Raw genomic sequence first — 16806 nt, 5'->3', positions numbered from 1 at the left:
GGAGGGCGTTGGCAAAAAGATGCAGGATCATCTGGCAAAAAAGTTGAACCTGGCTCAACCTTTGCCGCAGTGCAGTGTCATATGGCAAAGCACCGTGTTGGCCAATCGCACACATGCCCATTCGGTGTAGCAACAAGACTCCGGGAGGTGACTGTGCAGGTTTAACAAATCTTTTCACCTAACTCTTGAAAAGTGAATGAATAAGCATATTTCCCAAACTGATTAATTAATTCTTTAAAATTTTGCAGACTAAATATGCTTGGTTGAGATGTGGTGATGCTTAAAAGAAACTAACGCTGACTGTTGCAATTTCTGTGCACACCTAACCATTCACCTCAGCAGCCCCACTGAAAGCTACTGGCTCCTCCAAAAAAAAAAAAAACAGTCATTACTCACAGGACCGCGAGGGATCCTTGTCAGGAAAACATAAACATGGGCTGTTTTTTTTTTTTTTTTGACATTTGATCAAACTACCAATGCCAGCTGTTTTTCTAATGAAAACAGTCACACCATCACAAATTAGCCAACTACTGTATCTCCCTGGCAGGTGTAAAAATGCTCATGACATGTGATAACTGAGCTTTAAAAATACCTGTCAAGCCAATTACAGTGTGAAGCTGAGTGCCCTGCCACTCACTGCAGAAGATCCATAACTCCTGATGAAGCATCCTGAGGAGAGAGGCGCCGAACTCCACCCGCGGATGAAGATCATGTGATACGACCAAAAGCTCGAGATCAGCAACCAAATGGACCAGTGTTTGACAACTGCTGTTTCCACGATCAAGAACAAATCTGGGGAGGCTGACTTTTAAGCCAACACAGGCAAGAAGTCTTTAAAGTGCTCGGAAAAAATAAAACAGCTGTTCAGGCGAACATGTAAAATGTAATCTTGCTGTGAAATATACAGAAAATGGTGATCATTTCCAGTAGTGCACACAAAAACTACATTAAAATACACACAATGTGTGCATGGATGGAGTTTTACATATAACTCACAGTCAGCAAATACAGTGGCAAACATATAACATAGTAAGCTACATTAAAATCAGTCATTCCTGATGTCACATGCAGCCAAACAACAGACTCAGACCTTTTCGGTTGCTGCTGTTCTGAGTGTATTCATGCCACCTTCAGCCAGCAGATGATGGCTTTTGGAGGGTGTTTGGAGGTTTTTAGGGGAGCAGAGCTGGCTGTTGGGGGGTTGGGCTCGTACCTTGGCAGGAGGCCACATTTCCCAGCCCCCACCAGCCGTTGACAGCTAGGAGAGAATCACCAGCCAGACCCAGTCAGCTTTCCAGTTCACAACAGGATACGAGCAGGCAGTTCATACCAAATGCAAATCCGCATGACTGCCACTGAAGTAAAAAACGAGCAAACAAAACAGACAATCGCTGAGGTACACTGCCCGGCCATGACACCGTCAGGCTATCCAGCCATCCATTCTCAAGACTGAAGACAGATGGACAGTTGGAGAGGTGTGGGTTTGAAACATGAAATAATAATGTAATCAAAAATCAAACTTAGCAAACTCTCTGTTTGATTGGCTCATGTCAACAATGAGGCAACAGTGGACCAATCCTGCAGTCTCCAAGTTGTGGGTATGAGTCTGACCTTGAAACTGCTTCCTGCTATCTTCTTGAGGAGTTTAAAGCACGACTCTAGGGTTGGCAATTATGGCCATTCCACCACCTCGGTCCTGAATGAAGTGTTTTGACAATTATTGGATGGCTTTTCTTGAAAGTTACAGACAATACCAAGAGGATCAATCACAAAGACTTCGGTGATCTGACTTGTCATATAGTGCCACTGTGCATACCTGCAAGACTAACAACTACTGACTCTCTGCTACATCTGGCTCGGTTCTAGACCCACATCTCTGATCTTTGTGGTGTGGTGTGCAGCAAATCAGGGCTGTGTAGGTGGGAGCAAGAATGAAAGAGATGAGATTTGTAAGTCAACGTACAATAATTACAATTCTTAAAACAACATATTAGTTTGATTGACGTGACAGACGTTAAAATGATGTCATCGCAAAGGATTGTGCCCGGTTGGTCAGGACAAACTAGTCCTCCCTCCACCCATACAGAAATCGGATAACATCAGCACAATGTCAGACTGAATAATGAAGTGAAAATGAAATGGCAGCTCAGTCTGATTATCCAGTTAAATGTTTTGGAACTCAGCTGGAGGAAATTTGCAGATTTGCGGTTGTGATTGAGCACAATAACAACATTACGATGCGTATAGTCAAAACTTAAACGCTCTAAAACAAGAACTGGAGCCAAAATGTGGAACCAAAACCTAAATTACCCCAAAACACCAATGGTACAAATCTATTTGGTTTGGTCAAAGAGTTAGGGAATAAACTGGGGTCATTGGAAATCTTCCTGCTGTTAGCTTGTGAGCTCATCCTCCCTTCTAAGTGTTTTTTTTTTTCTTTCACTAACAGCCGAGGATGAAGCCAGAGGATTTTGGACTTCAGCCCAGCATGTAAATTTATCTGCCATTTCCAAACAATTTCCATCAGGAGCCATTCAGACTGTGTAACAGGATAATTTGACAGCAGCCCAGCAGGAAAATGGCCAGTGAGGCAGTAATGTTTGATTTATTTCATATTTTTGTCCTCTATGGTTTGCTGTAGCCTCGTACAAAGGCCACAGCTGGATATGAGAGGTGGTTATAAATAAAAGATCAGCTAGTTGGTGATAAATGGATGGATGATGGAGGGATAGATGGGGGGATGGATGGAGGCATGGATGGATCAGAGAGTGATCAAGTCAACAAATGGACTTCTACATGGACAAAATAATAAAGTAAAAGGTTGAATGGAGAATAAATGAGCGATCAGCTGGGCCTGAGGAATAAGAGCGAATAAATGAACAAATCAATGAATGAGTGAGAAAATGAATGAGTGATCACATGGACCACTGGATAGATGGCCGTACTTTTTATTGACTATGATAAGAAACTACATAATGGATATAGGGGTAAATGAATGAATACATGAATGACTGAAACACCTAACGAATGAACATGTGAGTCAATGAATGATTGACCAAAATGGGCCAACGAATGGATGAACACTGTAAATGAATAAATTAACCATATATATCTAATTAACATATGTGTGAATTAATGAATGGATGAATGAATGAATGAATGAATGGATCGGATGAATAAACGAATGGTCAGAGGGACCAAAGGATGATGGATGAACACAAACTGATGAATTTAAAGCAAACTACAACAAGAGAAAAACCCCGGAGTGTTTGAATGAATGAAAACATTGATGAATCCTTAAATTAAGAATGAATGAATGCATTAACGAATAAATAAAAGGATGAATACATGAAGGTTAGATTAACGAGAAAATAGAAATGAACAAATTATCGCAACAAGCAACTGAGACTGAGTAAACGCAGTGGCGGACAAACTGGTGAGTGAGTGAATAAACGAGAGGAGGAAGTGAACTCAGAGAGGCTCACAGGACAATTTAACAGATTCAAACTAGACCAGCAGCTATATTTAATTCCACCAGTGCAAACTATTCCAGTCCAACTGACACACTTGGCATGAGGCAGATATAGCCGGCATGTTCCCTCTCTCTTTGTGTGTGTGTGTGTGTGTGTGTGTGCGCGCTTGCTTGTGTCTTTGTTCACAAGGTTGTCGGGCCAAATCCTGTCCTCGCAGCAGAAAGGAAAAGATCAAAACCAACAGGCAGGAAGGTCTTCTTACCCCTTAAGTCTGAAAACTACTCCGAGTCCTTCAAATGCCACACTGGGTTTTTTGCCTCCCTTTAGTTTCCGACGCTCTACTTTCTGTCTTCTCTTCATTCACGAGGCTCGACAGTAACGGTTGCCCAGTTGCCCCGGGCAACCAAATTTGGCCCGCCGTCAATCATTTTGTTTGGTTTGATCGCCCCCGTTGGCAGCCACTTCTCTTGTTATTAGACAGAGCCTCTGTGTCCCTCATTGCTGACGTTCATGTCCACAACACAACGCGTCTTGTTGAAACGGGGAAAGAAAAAAATGGATCACGTGAAGAAACATTCTCATTTTTTCTACAAAGCGACCGAGACGACTGAGACACAGACACTTCCCTCCTGTTCCCTCTCCTGCTCTCATGTTGACAGTTGCTCTGTGCTGCTATGGGCCAACGTCAGATTGGGTGAGAGAAGGTAGTCTGTTTTTGTCGGGACGTCGTGAGGCTTCCCTGATGCTGACACAGACAGCTCGATGAAAACCAGCAAGTCTGGCACCTGAACAGATCCCAATCCCAATTGAGTACACCTTTAAAATGCTTGTCTGATGGGCGTGTGTTGAGTCTTTTTATTATATTTTATTATTTTCATCATTTTACTGGTGTCAGCGGGTGTAAAATGAGCAATGGATTAAAGATGCATAATGAACCAAACGCAACTCAACAGAGTTGAGTAGTGATAAAGTTGGAACTGACAATTTGGCTGAATATTTTGTTACAGATGTGGATTTGATTGCAGGACTTAATTCATCGCTGCTGCTACAGCATCCATTCCCGACCCCACGTTCGTCAGAATGGACCGCAAACAAATTGCTTCAATTATGCTGCATGACCCCTGACTTCCAAAAGACCGAGCATTGCCGTGACTTGGCTTTCAGCAAAGTTATATAGCTGTTACTGTGAAACAGCTGAGGGACTGAGCGGACAGGGACAGGGACTGCATTCCCAAGTTTCTTTAAAAGGAGTTTTATCTTTGGGGAAAAGGTACCACTACATATGCCTTAACGTTTATGGTTCCTTTTGCACCTACTGTGAAGACTCATCTGCATGGAGTCACAGTCTGTGGATGTGACAGATGAGACGACTCTGATGACTGAAGACTGCAGCATGATGTGCTGACACAACCTTCTCATTAGACATGGTGAGTTCAACTCCACATCAGTGTCAGGACTCAAGTGGCTTAGCAGTGATTGTAGATGTAAAATACTCTTTCATAAATCTTCATTGAAGTCCCTGTTTGTCTGTAAAAAATCGGGGTCCTGAGCTGAACAAGGTGGCGAACCTCTGAACTAGAGGATTCCAGCAGTCAGTGTGTCCCTGAGCACCTGTCACCTGAGAGCCAATAGACACTCTGCACTAGAAGACACTGTGGTTCCAGAGGAAGAAGAGTGTCAGTGTGAATTATTGAGCAGTTAAATGACATGATCTGATCCCCCTCATCAACCTCAAACATCTTCTTCTGCAAAGGAAATGCATCAGCTTTCACAGATTCACCATAATCTGTAACATCTTTTCGCACAACTTTGATTTTCAAAAAAACGGAACGCACTTCTTTGATAGACTTTAACTGATAGATATTCGAGACGCAAAGAAAAATAAACCCATAGCATCAGACTCAGTCAGCATGTCAAACAGCCTGCGCTCGAATGCAACGTATGTGATCGTTTAATTTCAAAAACCTGACGGCGGTCATCAAGTTACACCCAGCGCATCAAGCCTCTCCCTGTTTAATATTCAAACACCAACATCTGTATATTTTCTTAATTATCGCACGTTGATAATCTTCACGGATGCATATGAGAGGGAGAAGTGAACGGGAAGATCACAGTGCAGATTCAAAATCCAGCTACTACCTCGCAACACCTGGCACCGCCGCCGACAGACAAATCATCCTTTTAAAAAGAATAATATTTCAACGTTAACATGAGTGATGTTTTACGAAGTTGGAAAGTTAAAACGTAAAAACATAAAAAAACAATCAACAGCTGTTGTTTTTAGCAGCCGTGAGGATGACTGACACATAAGTTTTTATTATGTGAACTTAAAACAACTTCTGATGCCAGATAATGAAACGGCCACATCAGTGACATCTGCAACCACGTCAAAGACCACTTTAAAGCTGTCCCCCGTGCTGCATGATGGACACATATATACTGTATATATAAGGCATCACGCACACGTCCATCATATAAAAACCACACTTGGCCATGGGCTTGTAAGTTGTATTAGTTAGCAGAGCAGTGGGAGGCGGGTGTTTGGATGTCAGCTGGCAAAAACTATGTTTACATTTCCATAAGACCGTGCTCCAATTCATACTTTTTCCCACATCCTCCCCCTGATCTCACAATGCAAGTGAGAGGGTGTGGGCGGAGGCCAACAGTCATCCACAACTCCAACAGCTCCGTATCACGCAATGTTCTCCAGGCCACACCCACATTTAACAATCCAATCGAACTGAAGGATTAAGAAGCTTCCCTTCAGGTGTCATCCTCAGTAACTTTTAATGAACAGCCAGCGGGTCTCCACCGGCGGCAGCGCCTCACTAAGCAGCTAACTACAGTATGCTTCACGCTGGCACAAAAACCAGGTGTTTTTCACCTGCAGGACGTCCACTTCTGCACAACTGTTTACAGTGCGAGGGATGAAGAGTCAGCGGCTTGAATCCCTCCTCCCCGCGACTGAACATCCTCCAGCACTGACCTCGGATCAAACCCAAACAGAGTTTGTCCTCCTCTGCTCAGACACACACACACACACACACACACACACAAAAAAAAGCAGCGCAGCTCGGCGACGCACTCGCTCAGCTGTCGTAAAGACGGGACTGACCTGGTGGCAGTGCGGGTTGGACTCTCTGCCGTACGAGTACGAACTCCTCTCCGTTTTACCTACAGGAGGACGAAAAGAGAAGAGAGTCATCTAAACAGGGACAAATCCAGATCCAGATCCAGAGAACAGTTAATCTGCACAGCCAATACAAGCACACGCACACATGGATTTACAAATAAATACAAATCAGCAGCATGAGTAATTCATCCATTCATACATACATACAAAACATGCCAATCCATTCATCCTTCCACCCCTTCATACATTTATCTATTTGTACGTTTTACTACTAACACTGATGGAACATTGTTGACATTGTTGTCAAAACTATGCAAATAATGCATAAAGCAAAGAATAACTCACTGCCAGGTAATGTTCAGAAAGAGAGAGGGATGTTATAAATTAAGGGGTGAGTGAGATTCTTAAAGTGCGCACTACATTGAAAAGTTTTTGTGTTACGATCTGTGGAGTAAAACTATGGAACAAATTGTGTGTAGAGATAAAACAAATATCTAACATAAGTCAGTTTAAAAAAGGTATAAAGAAGTGATTCTTGTGAGATATAGTCATGACTAATAGGTATTTGGGTGTGTTTTGTGAATCACAACACTTTTTTCTATACATAATGTAACTGTCAATGCCTGCATACTGTGCACGTTATTTATCAGTAATTGCTGAATATATGGATCATGTGTAGGTTGAGGATGAATCAGGATGTTTCAGTCGTGAATTTTTTGCTAAAAATGTAAAAGTACTTAAGGGGTAGGGTTCAATAAGTTTACACTTCTTCCTACTCCCTTTCACTCATGTAATCTGAGATCAACATGAATTGAAGAGGGTGACATCTTTTTTTCTTCTTTATTTTTATTATTATCACTTTTTGTCTGTTTGCTCTGTCTTTCTTTGTTTTTTACATGTTCGAAATAAAGGAATCAATCAATCAATCAATCAACATGGGGTTACTTAAAATAAACAGGACGGCCAATTTTCTGATTTGAAGGTAAAATGAATTAAAACAGAGTTTGATTTTTGATTGATCAAACGATTCATTTACTCAAAGCGAACACATTCGCGCCCAATAAAATATGAATTGGATGTACTACTAAACAAACAATAGTATGACTTCTGATTGTTTGTTTACCCACGAGGGACGCGCTTCCCCTGAACATCCAAAATATATCTGAGGCTTTCTTTCATTCATTTAAAGGATCGTTCATTCGCGCTTTGCTTCGGAACCAAAGTCAAAGAACAGCAGAAGCCGGTTTTCCCTGATCAGAGTCTGCTCAGTGTGTGTGTTCTGCGTCTGCTCGCTGATCTCGCAGCACAACAAAACGGACATCTGCTGCGCCTGCAATGCACAGATCCATACAGAGAGAGAGAGGGGGAAACTCTTCCTGCTCATAAGATCCAGCTCTGAACGCAGGAACGCACTGCCTCGTCTCTCAGGTGTGCTCTCTCAGCATGCAGACAAAACAAAGTGAGTATGAGACAAGGTATGGAGTTTTCAGGGGTTCGGAAAGATCTAGAAACATGAAATACGTCTGCTGCTACATTCAACCCTGATGCAGACGTTAATCCCAATCCCCCCTCTCAATTCACCTCGAGCACCTCTGTCACGTCTGCACTCGTGTACGACATCAACCCTTGTGAAGGGTTGCCATGTTTGGCATTGTTCCGCTCTTGCCTCCCTTTTCTCCCATTGGACCATTTCATTGTCCAAGGAGACTCGTGAGTGCCAGGCAACCGAAACACCTACACTTCACCTGCTTATCAATCCTCGTCATTATCATCACTAACGCTGTCATTCCCATCGACCGAACGGGATGATGTGGGACAAGACGAATAATTCAGTTATTAAAACTTCCGTTTAGTCAGCGTCCCCACAGTGTGTATGCTTGGAGAGAATACTGTTCTCAGCAGTTTGTATGTTCAGCTCATATCTCATGATCCAGTGACAACAGCGCTAACCCCAGACTAACCTTCTGTTTTAAGAATAGCTTAGCTAAAGCAGCACGCCTGTCAACTCCAGCTTGTTGCAGGCATTATTGTGCAGTTGACACTGAAACAGGAACCTGTTCCTATTCAAAGCTGCACAGATTTCAATCTTCCAGCTTCTCTTACCAATGACTGGAGATTCCTTATATTCTTTGACTGCCGCTCAGATGCCTCTTTGTCTCTGTGTGCCCTTTCAGCTGTCAGTGTAGTTGAACCGTTGCACATCATCTTGTTCTCATGTACAAAATGTTACTGTTTTTTGCAAACCCTTCATACAAAAAGAGGACTTTCTACAACCTACAAGCATGAAAAAGACCCCCCCCCCCCCCACAGCCATGTGGTCGTACTGAATCAGGCTTTTGTGGCAGCCGGTTCCACGGATACTTCTGTAATCAGAAAATAAGCTTGGTCTCACCAATGCCCTTTCAACCATTAAAGACGCTATCTGTGCAGAAGTGTTTCCATTAATAGAGTTTTTCTTTGACTGTACACAGACACTGCATGTCAGCTATGCTTTGTATGCTCTGAGTTCTCTGCTTTATAGGGTGCAGGTGTCTTAACCTGCATCTGACACACAGTTTAATGACGCTACGAGCGCAGACATCCTCAGCTACCAAACTGCCTTTGTGGAACGTCTTCGGTCAAACACGTTTCAACACGTGTTTGATTGAAATCAGACATCAGAGCTCTCAAAATGCAGGCCAGGGACTGATCAGTACATGACAAGAAGGTGAAGCCTCTTTGGCAGGTAACGCACCGTCATTTTAATACACAAACCGAGCGCGTCTGGCTGTGAAAAAGGTGCCTGATGAATTCCGAAGATGCACCAACCGCTGCGGCGTGTAGACAACAAAGCTAATTTCCTCTCCAGCTTCTGAACAGGCTTTCCTCTCCTCCGAGCTGCGGGACCACTTCGAGCCTATTTTTACCACACAGACCTTCTTCTTGGATAAAACCTTAAATCTTCAGCCAGTCTAAATATCAAACCACGGTTAGTGTGTAATTACATTCTGCGGTCGGTGCAGCCGTACGAGATGAAATGGAGGGGTTTTATAGCGAGCGTGTGGGGAGGAAAATGAAGCGTGTATGTGGTGAAGGGTTTGAATCAGGCGTGTATAGACCAGCGCTGAATACACGCCAACATGGTAGTCGATGCAGAAGAGGTTGATAATTACAGGCGTACAGAATGGGAATGTGGTCGACTGTGTGTGTGTGTGTGTGTGTGTGTCGGAGAATATGTGTGTGACCGATACAGCGGACTCGGCTTCAGCTACGACTGATGCCAGCTGGACCGGTTTGGCACATATACAAAGACTCCCACACACACACACACACCGCAACACACACACACACACACACACAAAGTACTGGAAATCACTGGCACAGATGCACACACACACACGCAGAGATGTGTAAATGTGTACGATATACACTGTGCATGTAGCCCCATGTACACACACCGACACACACATGCAAATGTACTTTTGCACGGTACTGAAATATACCCACACACGCACGGAAGGACATGCATTTAAAAATACCACTTCACGGCCGCAACCCCACACACGCACGCACGCACGCACGCACACACACACACACACACACACACAAAGATCCATTTCACATTGCAAACACCTCTGCAAAATGCCGCAACCTCCAACAAATACAAAAATCTTTTGACCATTGTAAAATTAACATGCACAATCTCAGATTAAAATTTGGAAAATAAATGTTTGGAAAAAATATTATATTGAAAATAATGTTCAAGCTTGTAAGCCTGTGAAAGCAGCTGTAGTTTTGTAGATGTTTTAGAAATCTGCCAACGCAATTAAAATGTATCCAGTGTCAAAGGTTATACTGAGGAAAACATAGGCAATGTTTTATATGTATGAGAAGCTGCACAGTTTTTCAGGGATTTATCCTGAATTAAATAAACATTTGGTGTATTTGGTTGTTTTGTCGTTTCTGTGCCATTAATTAATTCTTCGCTGTCCCACACATATTAAATAGAATACAAAGTATGAGAAAAACATAAAATCAGTGGTACGATCAAATTATTAACTTCATTCAGAATCTCATTCCTTCAAACAGACAAAAATAAGTACACAGAATTATACAGTATGATTTACCATTATTTCACTGATTGTCTTTCATTTAACCACTAATTCACTTTGCTCAGCGATCGGGTGAAAAGTGGGCTTGATTTTGTGTCGAGCTGGGCGGAAAAAAAAAAACCCAAAACAAAACAAAAAACAGGCCTGTGTCGTTACCCCCGGCAGGATGAGGGTTTTGGATGGGAAGCTTTTGCATCTGTAAGAGACCTCTCCGCTTCAGTGCTGACAAAAATAACTTCCACATTCACAGCACCGATCACCCCCTCAATCTACTCACTCACTGCTCACGTCTGGTGGCAGATACAGGACCTTAGAGTGGAGGGGAGCCAACACTGGCAGGAGTTTTGTCGCTTCTGTCATGGCAGCCCTAAATATAATACCCCGTTGAGCACTGGATGTACAGTATGTATATATTATCCTATATACTGGGGACACACACACACTGATATCTATGTATTTCTTTCTTTTTCTTATTTTATTTTTGAGATACGTGTTGGCAGTTAATTCAGCACCGGTGCAGGAAGCTCCTTCAGAGAAAAACAGAAAAAATGAACAAAAAATCCAGAACAGTACTTTAGGCGATATACGTAGATATTTTGCCTTTTGTGGATATTGTATTGTTTTGTGTTTGATCGAATAATTTGGCATCTAGTCCTCACATTTATTACATTACATTACATTTGATTGGCTGATGCTTTTATCCAAAGCAACCTACAAAAAGTGCCTCCAACCATGTGGATGCAATATACTTAATGTTATTATAGCACTCTTAAAGTAAGATACCCAGAGAAGAAAGACTGCAAACTGCATATACAGATTGTTTTTTGTCTTTTTGTGAAGCACCTGCCAAGAATATATGGATGTGAGTGTGCGTGTGTGTGTGTGTGTGTGTGTCCACTGATATCTTACTATTTCCAACATTTTTGTTCAGAATTATATTATAATAATGACAATAGAACATGAAGTTCTCATGGAATTATTGTTACAAATGACCACTGACAACTTAATGGAGTGAGGCCTTTAAGTGCTTCAGAACAGACAATGTTTGTGTACATTATAGGATTTTGTTCAAGTAAAAACATAAAAATCATGTTTATCATGTGATTTTGATCATTTTGTAAATACTTAAATTTATCAATTAAGTTAAAATGACCGGGACACAGAAGACAAATACTACAGAAAATAGATTTAAAACCGAGGATCTCAAAACTGTACGACCGTGATCTTTACTTTTGTTCAGACATGGTGACCTTTCCACCTCCACCACCTCTGCAGGCCGAGCTCATGTATTACACACACAAACAAAAATCCCTGGTATTTTAATTAGAAAAAAGCCAGGCAGGGACGGAGCAGCACAGGATGGGAAGGGTCAACCTCAAGATCACACACCCTGTCACAGTACACTGTGAGTGGACACACACACACACACACACACTTTACCTGCCTCGAACTGGGAAATATATTTTGATAAAAAAGGAGGTTTTTTTTTTTTTGCACAAAATCCATCTGCACAAAAAACGTTAAATTCCTTTTTTGACGTGGGTATGAATTTTCTTCTCAGTTCCAATAACATAATTTAGTTTTATATTTTTCAGCATTTTTATTTGAATTTTGATAAGCCATTGACTTTTTCTCCAAATTTTCACCAGTTTAAAGCACAAAACCACCAGACACATAAAGGGAAGTGAACAGACAGGACACAGTGAAAAACCTAAAGAGCAGCAGAGTTCAGCCAGAAAAATCATATTAAATCCACAATTACAAAATCCATTCAGCAGTCCAGCTGACACACCACACCACTGCTGCACTGTTGGGTTTTATTCCTCAGTCTGTGTCGTACACGCTGTGCTCTGATGCTATCGGACTGCTCTGGATCGAATCCCAGCCGAGCCTCGTCTCTCATCACCTCTACTCTCCAAAATAAAAGCACTTACATGAACGTTTTACAAACTCTTTTATAAAGTCTGACAGTACTGCTGGGACCTTACTTTTAGGTTTTAAAATATCATATAAGGTACTTTGAAGAACCTCCTCTTAAAGGGAAAGCCCCGTTTTAACCATTGCTCACAAAGATGTGAACAGGGACTGGTTCAGTGAAGACCTGAAACGCTGACCATGACAGGGTTTCCAGGGACCTTCTGCATTTGGACGTTCTTATGAAACCAAATTAATGAAAGGTTCTCAAACCCAAACAATACTTCGAGGAACGTGGAAAACCAAATCATCCGTCACTCTTAGAGGGAGAGGTTTTCTGGAAACTTCTAACAATCCTCGAAAATATCACTACTGCTCCGTGAAGGAACCTCATGGTTTTCAAAACATTTGATGTGATGATGCCTTTAGGAACTCATGTCAGGGGCTCGAAAACACTGAAGTTCTCAAACCCTGACGTTAATTTTTAGGCTTCTCAAACAATGAAAGCTCCTGCAGGAACAGTCAAAGTACAGTGTTCTTCATCCTCAGGGAGCTCCATAAAAACAGTTGTGATTGTCTCTCTGGGTTTCTCAAAACCTCAACGCAACTGCATGTTCTTAGTGCAAACACTAATGATTCCTCCAGGAACCTTTGATGACCCTTCACAAATCGCCGTCACAAAGGCTTCTCAAACCACAGGAGGACAGGGGCTCTTCACTGAAAAACACCTTTGTAATAATTTTGTGAACCCTGATAGTGAGAGACCTCTCACACACAAATGTTGTAAAGTCCTTTATGGTTCTTCGGCTGAAGGTGCTCTCAGATTGCACATAAATGACATTTTCGATAGCATTTGAATTTGCTTTATATGTGAAGGATTTGAAAATGTGAATGATGGAAATAATTAATGTGCTGGTTTGTTGATCTGTGACAATTTTGAAAGTCTACTCACATGTGAGGCCATTTTTCCAGCAACCAACCCCCCCACCCCCCTTAAACATTTGCTCTTGACAGATTCTCAAACATTTGATTTCGATTTCTTGCATTTAATATCACCATTAGCTGAAGTGTTTGGGAATTTTGGACTGTTGGACAAAATGTGAGGAAATCACTTACTTTTGACACAACAATATGTGCGAGTTGTTGCATTACATACTACCACATAATCATTGCAATGTGGGTTTAAATCAGACACAGGATCACTGCTTCTTTCATCCGGCCCCGCCTGTTTCTAAATCTTTCCTTTTATCTCAACTGCAAGCTGTCACATGAAGGCAAAAAAGAGCCAAAATAATCCAACAACAAAAACTGGACTGTGTCAGACCTCAAAAACTCCTCAAAAGAAGGTTTTCTAACCTCAGCTCCACTCCCGCCAACCTCCGAATTTCTCCGAGGAACCCTGCAGTGACATTTTTTCCTGGACGACGAACATAAACAGCCCATTGCTGTGAGGAGGACCCCCGGACGCAGCGCCACTCGTTAGAGCGTGCTGGCTGCAGAGGTACAAAAGGTGGAGGAGGGGAGGTCAGCCCACTCTGCTGTATAAAGCCCATAGAGAAGTCGGTGAGCCAGGAGGACCAAATCCCTACTAATCCACAATGCCGAGAGACAGAGAGGAAACACAAATAAGCTCCATTACAAGCTGAGAGTTAACGGGAACCAGGACGCTCTGCTTAACTACTGTCACACGGCTTCTTAACAGGCCGTAACCAGCCTCCCTCTTATTAACCCAGGCCTCAGCTGTGATCCTCTTGAAACAAGATAGTGTTAAACCGAAATCTGGCAGCTTGGACAGTAAATGAAACACTGACTCAGGACGTTACAAGAAGTCTGTCCACACCTTCTTAAAGTTCATTTTTGAACGGTTTTAGCAGGTATGAACTGGATTGTAAAATGTGGCCTGTGTCTGTGAGCTGTGTAAACAGATTACAAAGATTATCCTGACAAAACCTTTTTTTCACCTCTTCTTACGTCATAAACACAGGAGAGAAAACAATTTGGAACTTTTTTCTCACTTGCCTCTCAGTCTTTTTGACATTTTATACGTAAACTGCAATATTTTAAATGCCAAACATGAGCTTCACGTGTTTTTTTCTTTTAATTAAAGATGAACAAAAGATCAAAATACACTTTTAGAATAAATGACACCATGATTATAAGATCTGTTTCAGGACAGTTTCAGGAGGTTTTGGGATTTCCTGTTCGACATAAAGCTCAACCCTTTGAGAATATTAGAATGAAATTCATGCTAACATGAAAACACCTTTGTAACAATTTTGATTTGATTTGATTCTGATAGTGAGAGACCTCACCAGCACAAATGTTTGTAAAGTCCTTCATGGTTCTTCGGCTGAACGTCTTCTCCGATTGCACATAAATGAAAATTTTAGATGAGTCGATAGCATTTCACATCACTAGAAAGATGCAAAGACGTGAATTTGCTTTATGTAACACAATATATGGAGGATTTTGAGAATGTGAATGATGGAAATAATTCATGTGCTGGTTTGTTGATCTGTGACAATTTTGAAAGTCTTCTCACATCTGATTTCCTGTTTCCTATGAAGCTGAACCCTTTTAGAATATTAGAATGAAATTCATGCTAACACGAACCCTTATTCTTAACTGTCTGTCAAAAATCAAACACTGAAATGACACGTTTGTGTGTGTGTGTGTGAAAACTGAACAAAAAAGGCTTCCTTTAGGGGTTATGCAAATTCTCCTATTTCTGAAGCCAAATAATAAAACCATACAAAGCCATTGCAGTAGCTGAATAAGCCATGATCTCAAAGCGCTGTTTTTCTAAGCTCATTCAAAGTTGACATGTTGGAGACACACGTTTTTTTTTATGCCCACTCAGATCTCTTTCTTTTTGTCCTCCCTCCTGGATTCATCCCAAAATCTGAATCTAATTCTAAACTCTAGATTTAAATTCAAACTCAGCTCAACATCAACATAAACCACATCTTAACACTAAATCTGCTCATTCACAGAAGCCATTTAGTTCTTGTGTGGTATGAAAACAAAAAATAACACACACACACACAGGAGAGCCTCTGAACCAGGTTTTCTCTCTGTCTGTTCTGTCCTCCTGTATTTGACCCTGAGTGTGTCCAAACACACACGGAACAAACACAAAAACACCTCGAGTTTGGACGTTTTACAAGCTACAGCGATGTCTCGCTGCATTTGGATGACGTCCAGCCTCAGAAAGCGGAGTGCGACCGTCCCATCAGCATCTCAGTCTTTTTTAAAGGTCGCTGTTATTATTTTACCCTTTCTTTGGTGTTTTTAAGCAGCGCGTTCAACCAACAAGTGTTTCGCAGCACAAGGCCAGCAGAAGACAGAACACGATACGAAACCAGAGAGAGCAAACACTCATAACGCATCGTCCAAAACCAGAGCCACGCTTACTGTGTGTGTGTGTGTGTGTGTTTGTGTGTGTGTGTGTGTATAAATAGTGGATTTGGTTGGACTCGCCTACACAGCAGAAGCCCACAAACCAAAATCACTTTGTATTCTGGTCATGTCTGCCTCCTCGAAGCCCAGAGTGACTCTCAGACCTGTACAGTGCTGTTAGTGTGAGTGGTTTCTTTCTGTTGTTTTCTTTTGTGTGTGTGTGTGTGCGCGTGTGTGTTTCTCTCATACTTCTTTTATCAGTGTCATGATGGTGGTGGTTGGGGATGGGCCCCGATGGTTCTGGTTCCCTCCACTGGAAGGACAGCCTGGGGCGCTGCCTCGTGTTTTCTCCATTTTAAGGGCAGCCATTAGTGCGCTGCATTGCGTTTTCTCCACCGGAAGGGTCCCCTAGGGGGCACTGTCATGTTCAAGTCCCTGCTTACAGCATCCATCACGTTAAAGTGAGAACTTATTTTTCATAATTTGAGATGGACGAGTGTGACAGATCAGATTCTGTGACCTGCAGCGGTGTAACAACAATATTGCCTTCAGGTAACATTTAAGGCATTCTTCATGCCAAAAAGTCTGCAGTTTATTTCCTTAATATTTGCCGAATTATATTGTAGAATTCATATCCTTTTCCCCTCCGTGAGGATCAAGCTCCATTTTCCTTTGCAGCAAAAGGAAAAGTGAGTCAGGACAGGGCTAATCAATGTGACAGAGCAGTGACTGAAGGTCCTGCGTGGTTTAGGTAAGAAAAACAGCACCCTTTTGAAACTAAGGGACGTCTCCATTC

At 42.0% G+C, this 16806-nt stretch overlaps 1 protein-coding gene across 7 annotated transcripts in view; it reads right to left on the bottom strand.

Moving 5' to 3' along the window:
• LOC121623541 (transcription factor 4-like) overlaps window positions 1-16806 on the bottom strand; it is a 205765-nt gene that overhangs the window by 105624 nt on the left and 83335 nt on the right. For all 7 annotated transcript variants that reach the window (XM_041960846.1, XM_041960848.1, XM_041960844.1 and 4 more), the window contains one exon: window positions 6589-6647. In XM_041960846.1, coding sequence (XP_041816780.1) covers window positions 6589-6647 — 59 coding nt within the window. The remainder of the gene's footprint in view (window positions 1-6588; window positions 6648-16806) is intronic.

This window comes from Chelmon rostratus, chromosome 19 (genome assembly GCF_017976325.1).
Source record: "Chelmon rostratus isolate fCheRos1 chromosome 19, fCheRos1.pri, whole genome shotgun sequence".
Taxonomy (NCBI): Eukaryota; Metazoa; Chordata; class Actinopteri; order Chaetodontiformes; family Chaetodontidae; genus Chelmon; species Chelmon rostratus.
Note: the sequence above shows the minus strand (reverse complement) of the source record. Positions and strands in the feature narration are given on the sequence as shown.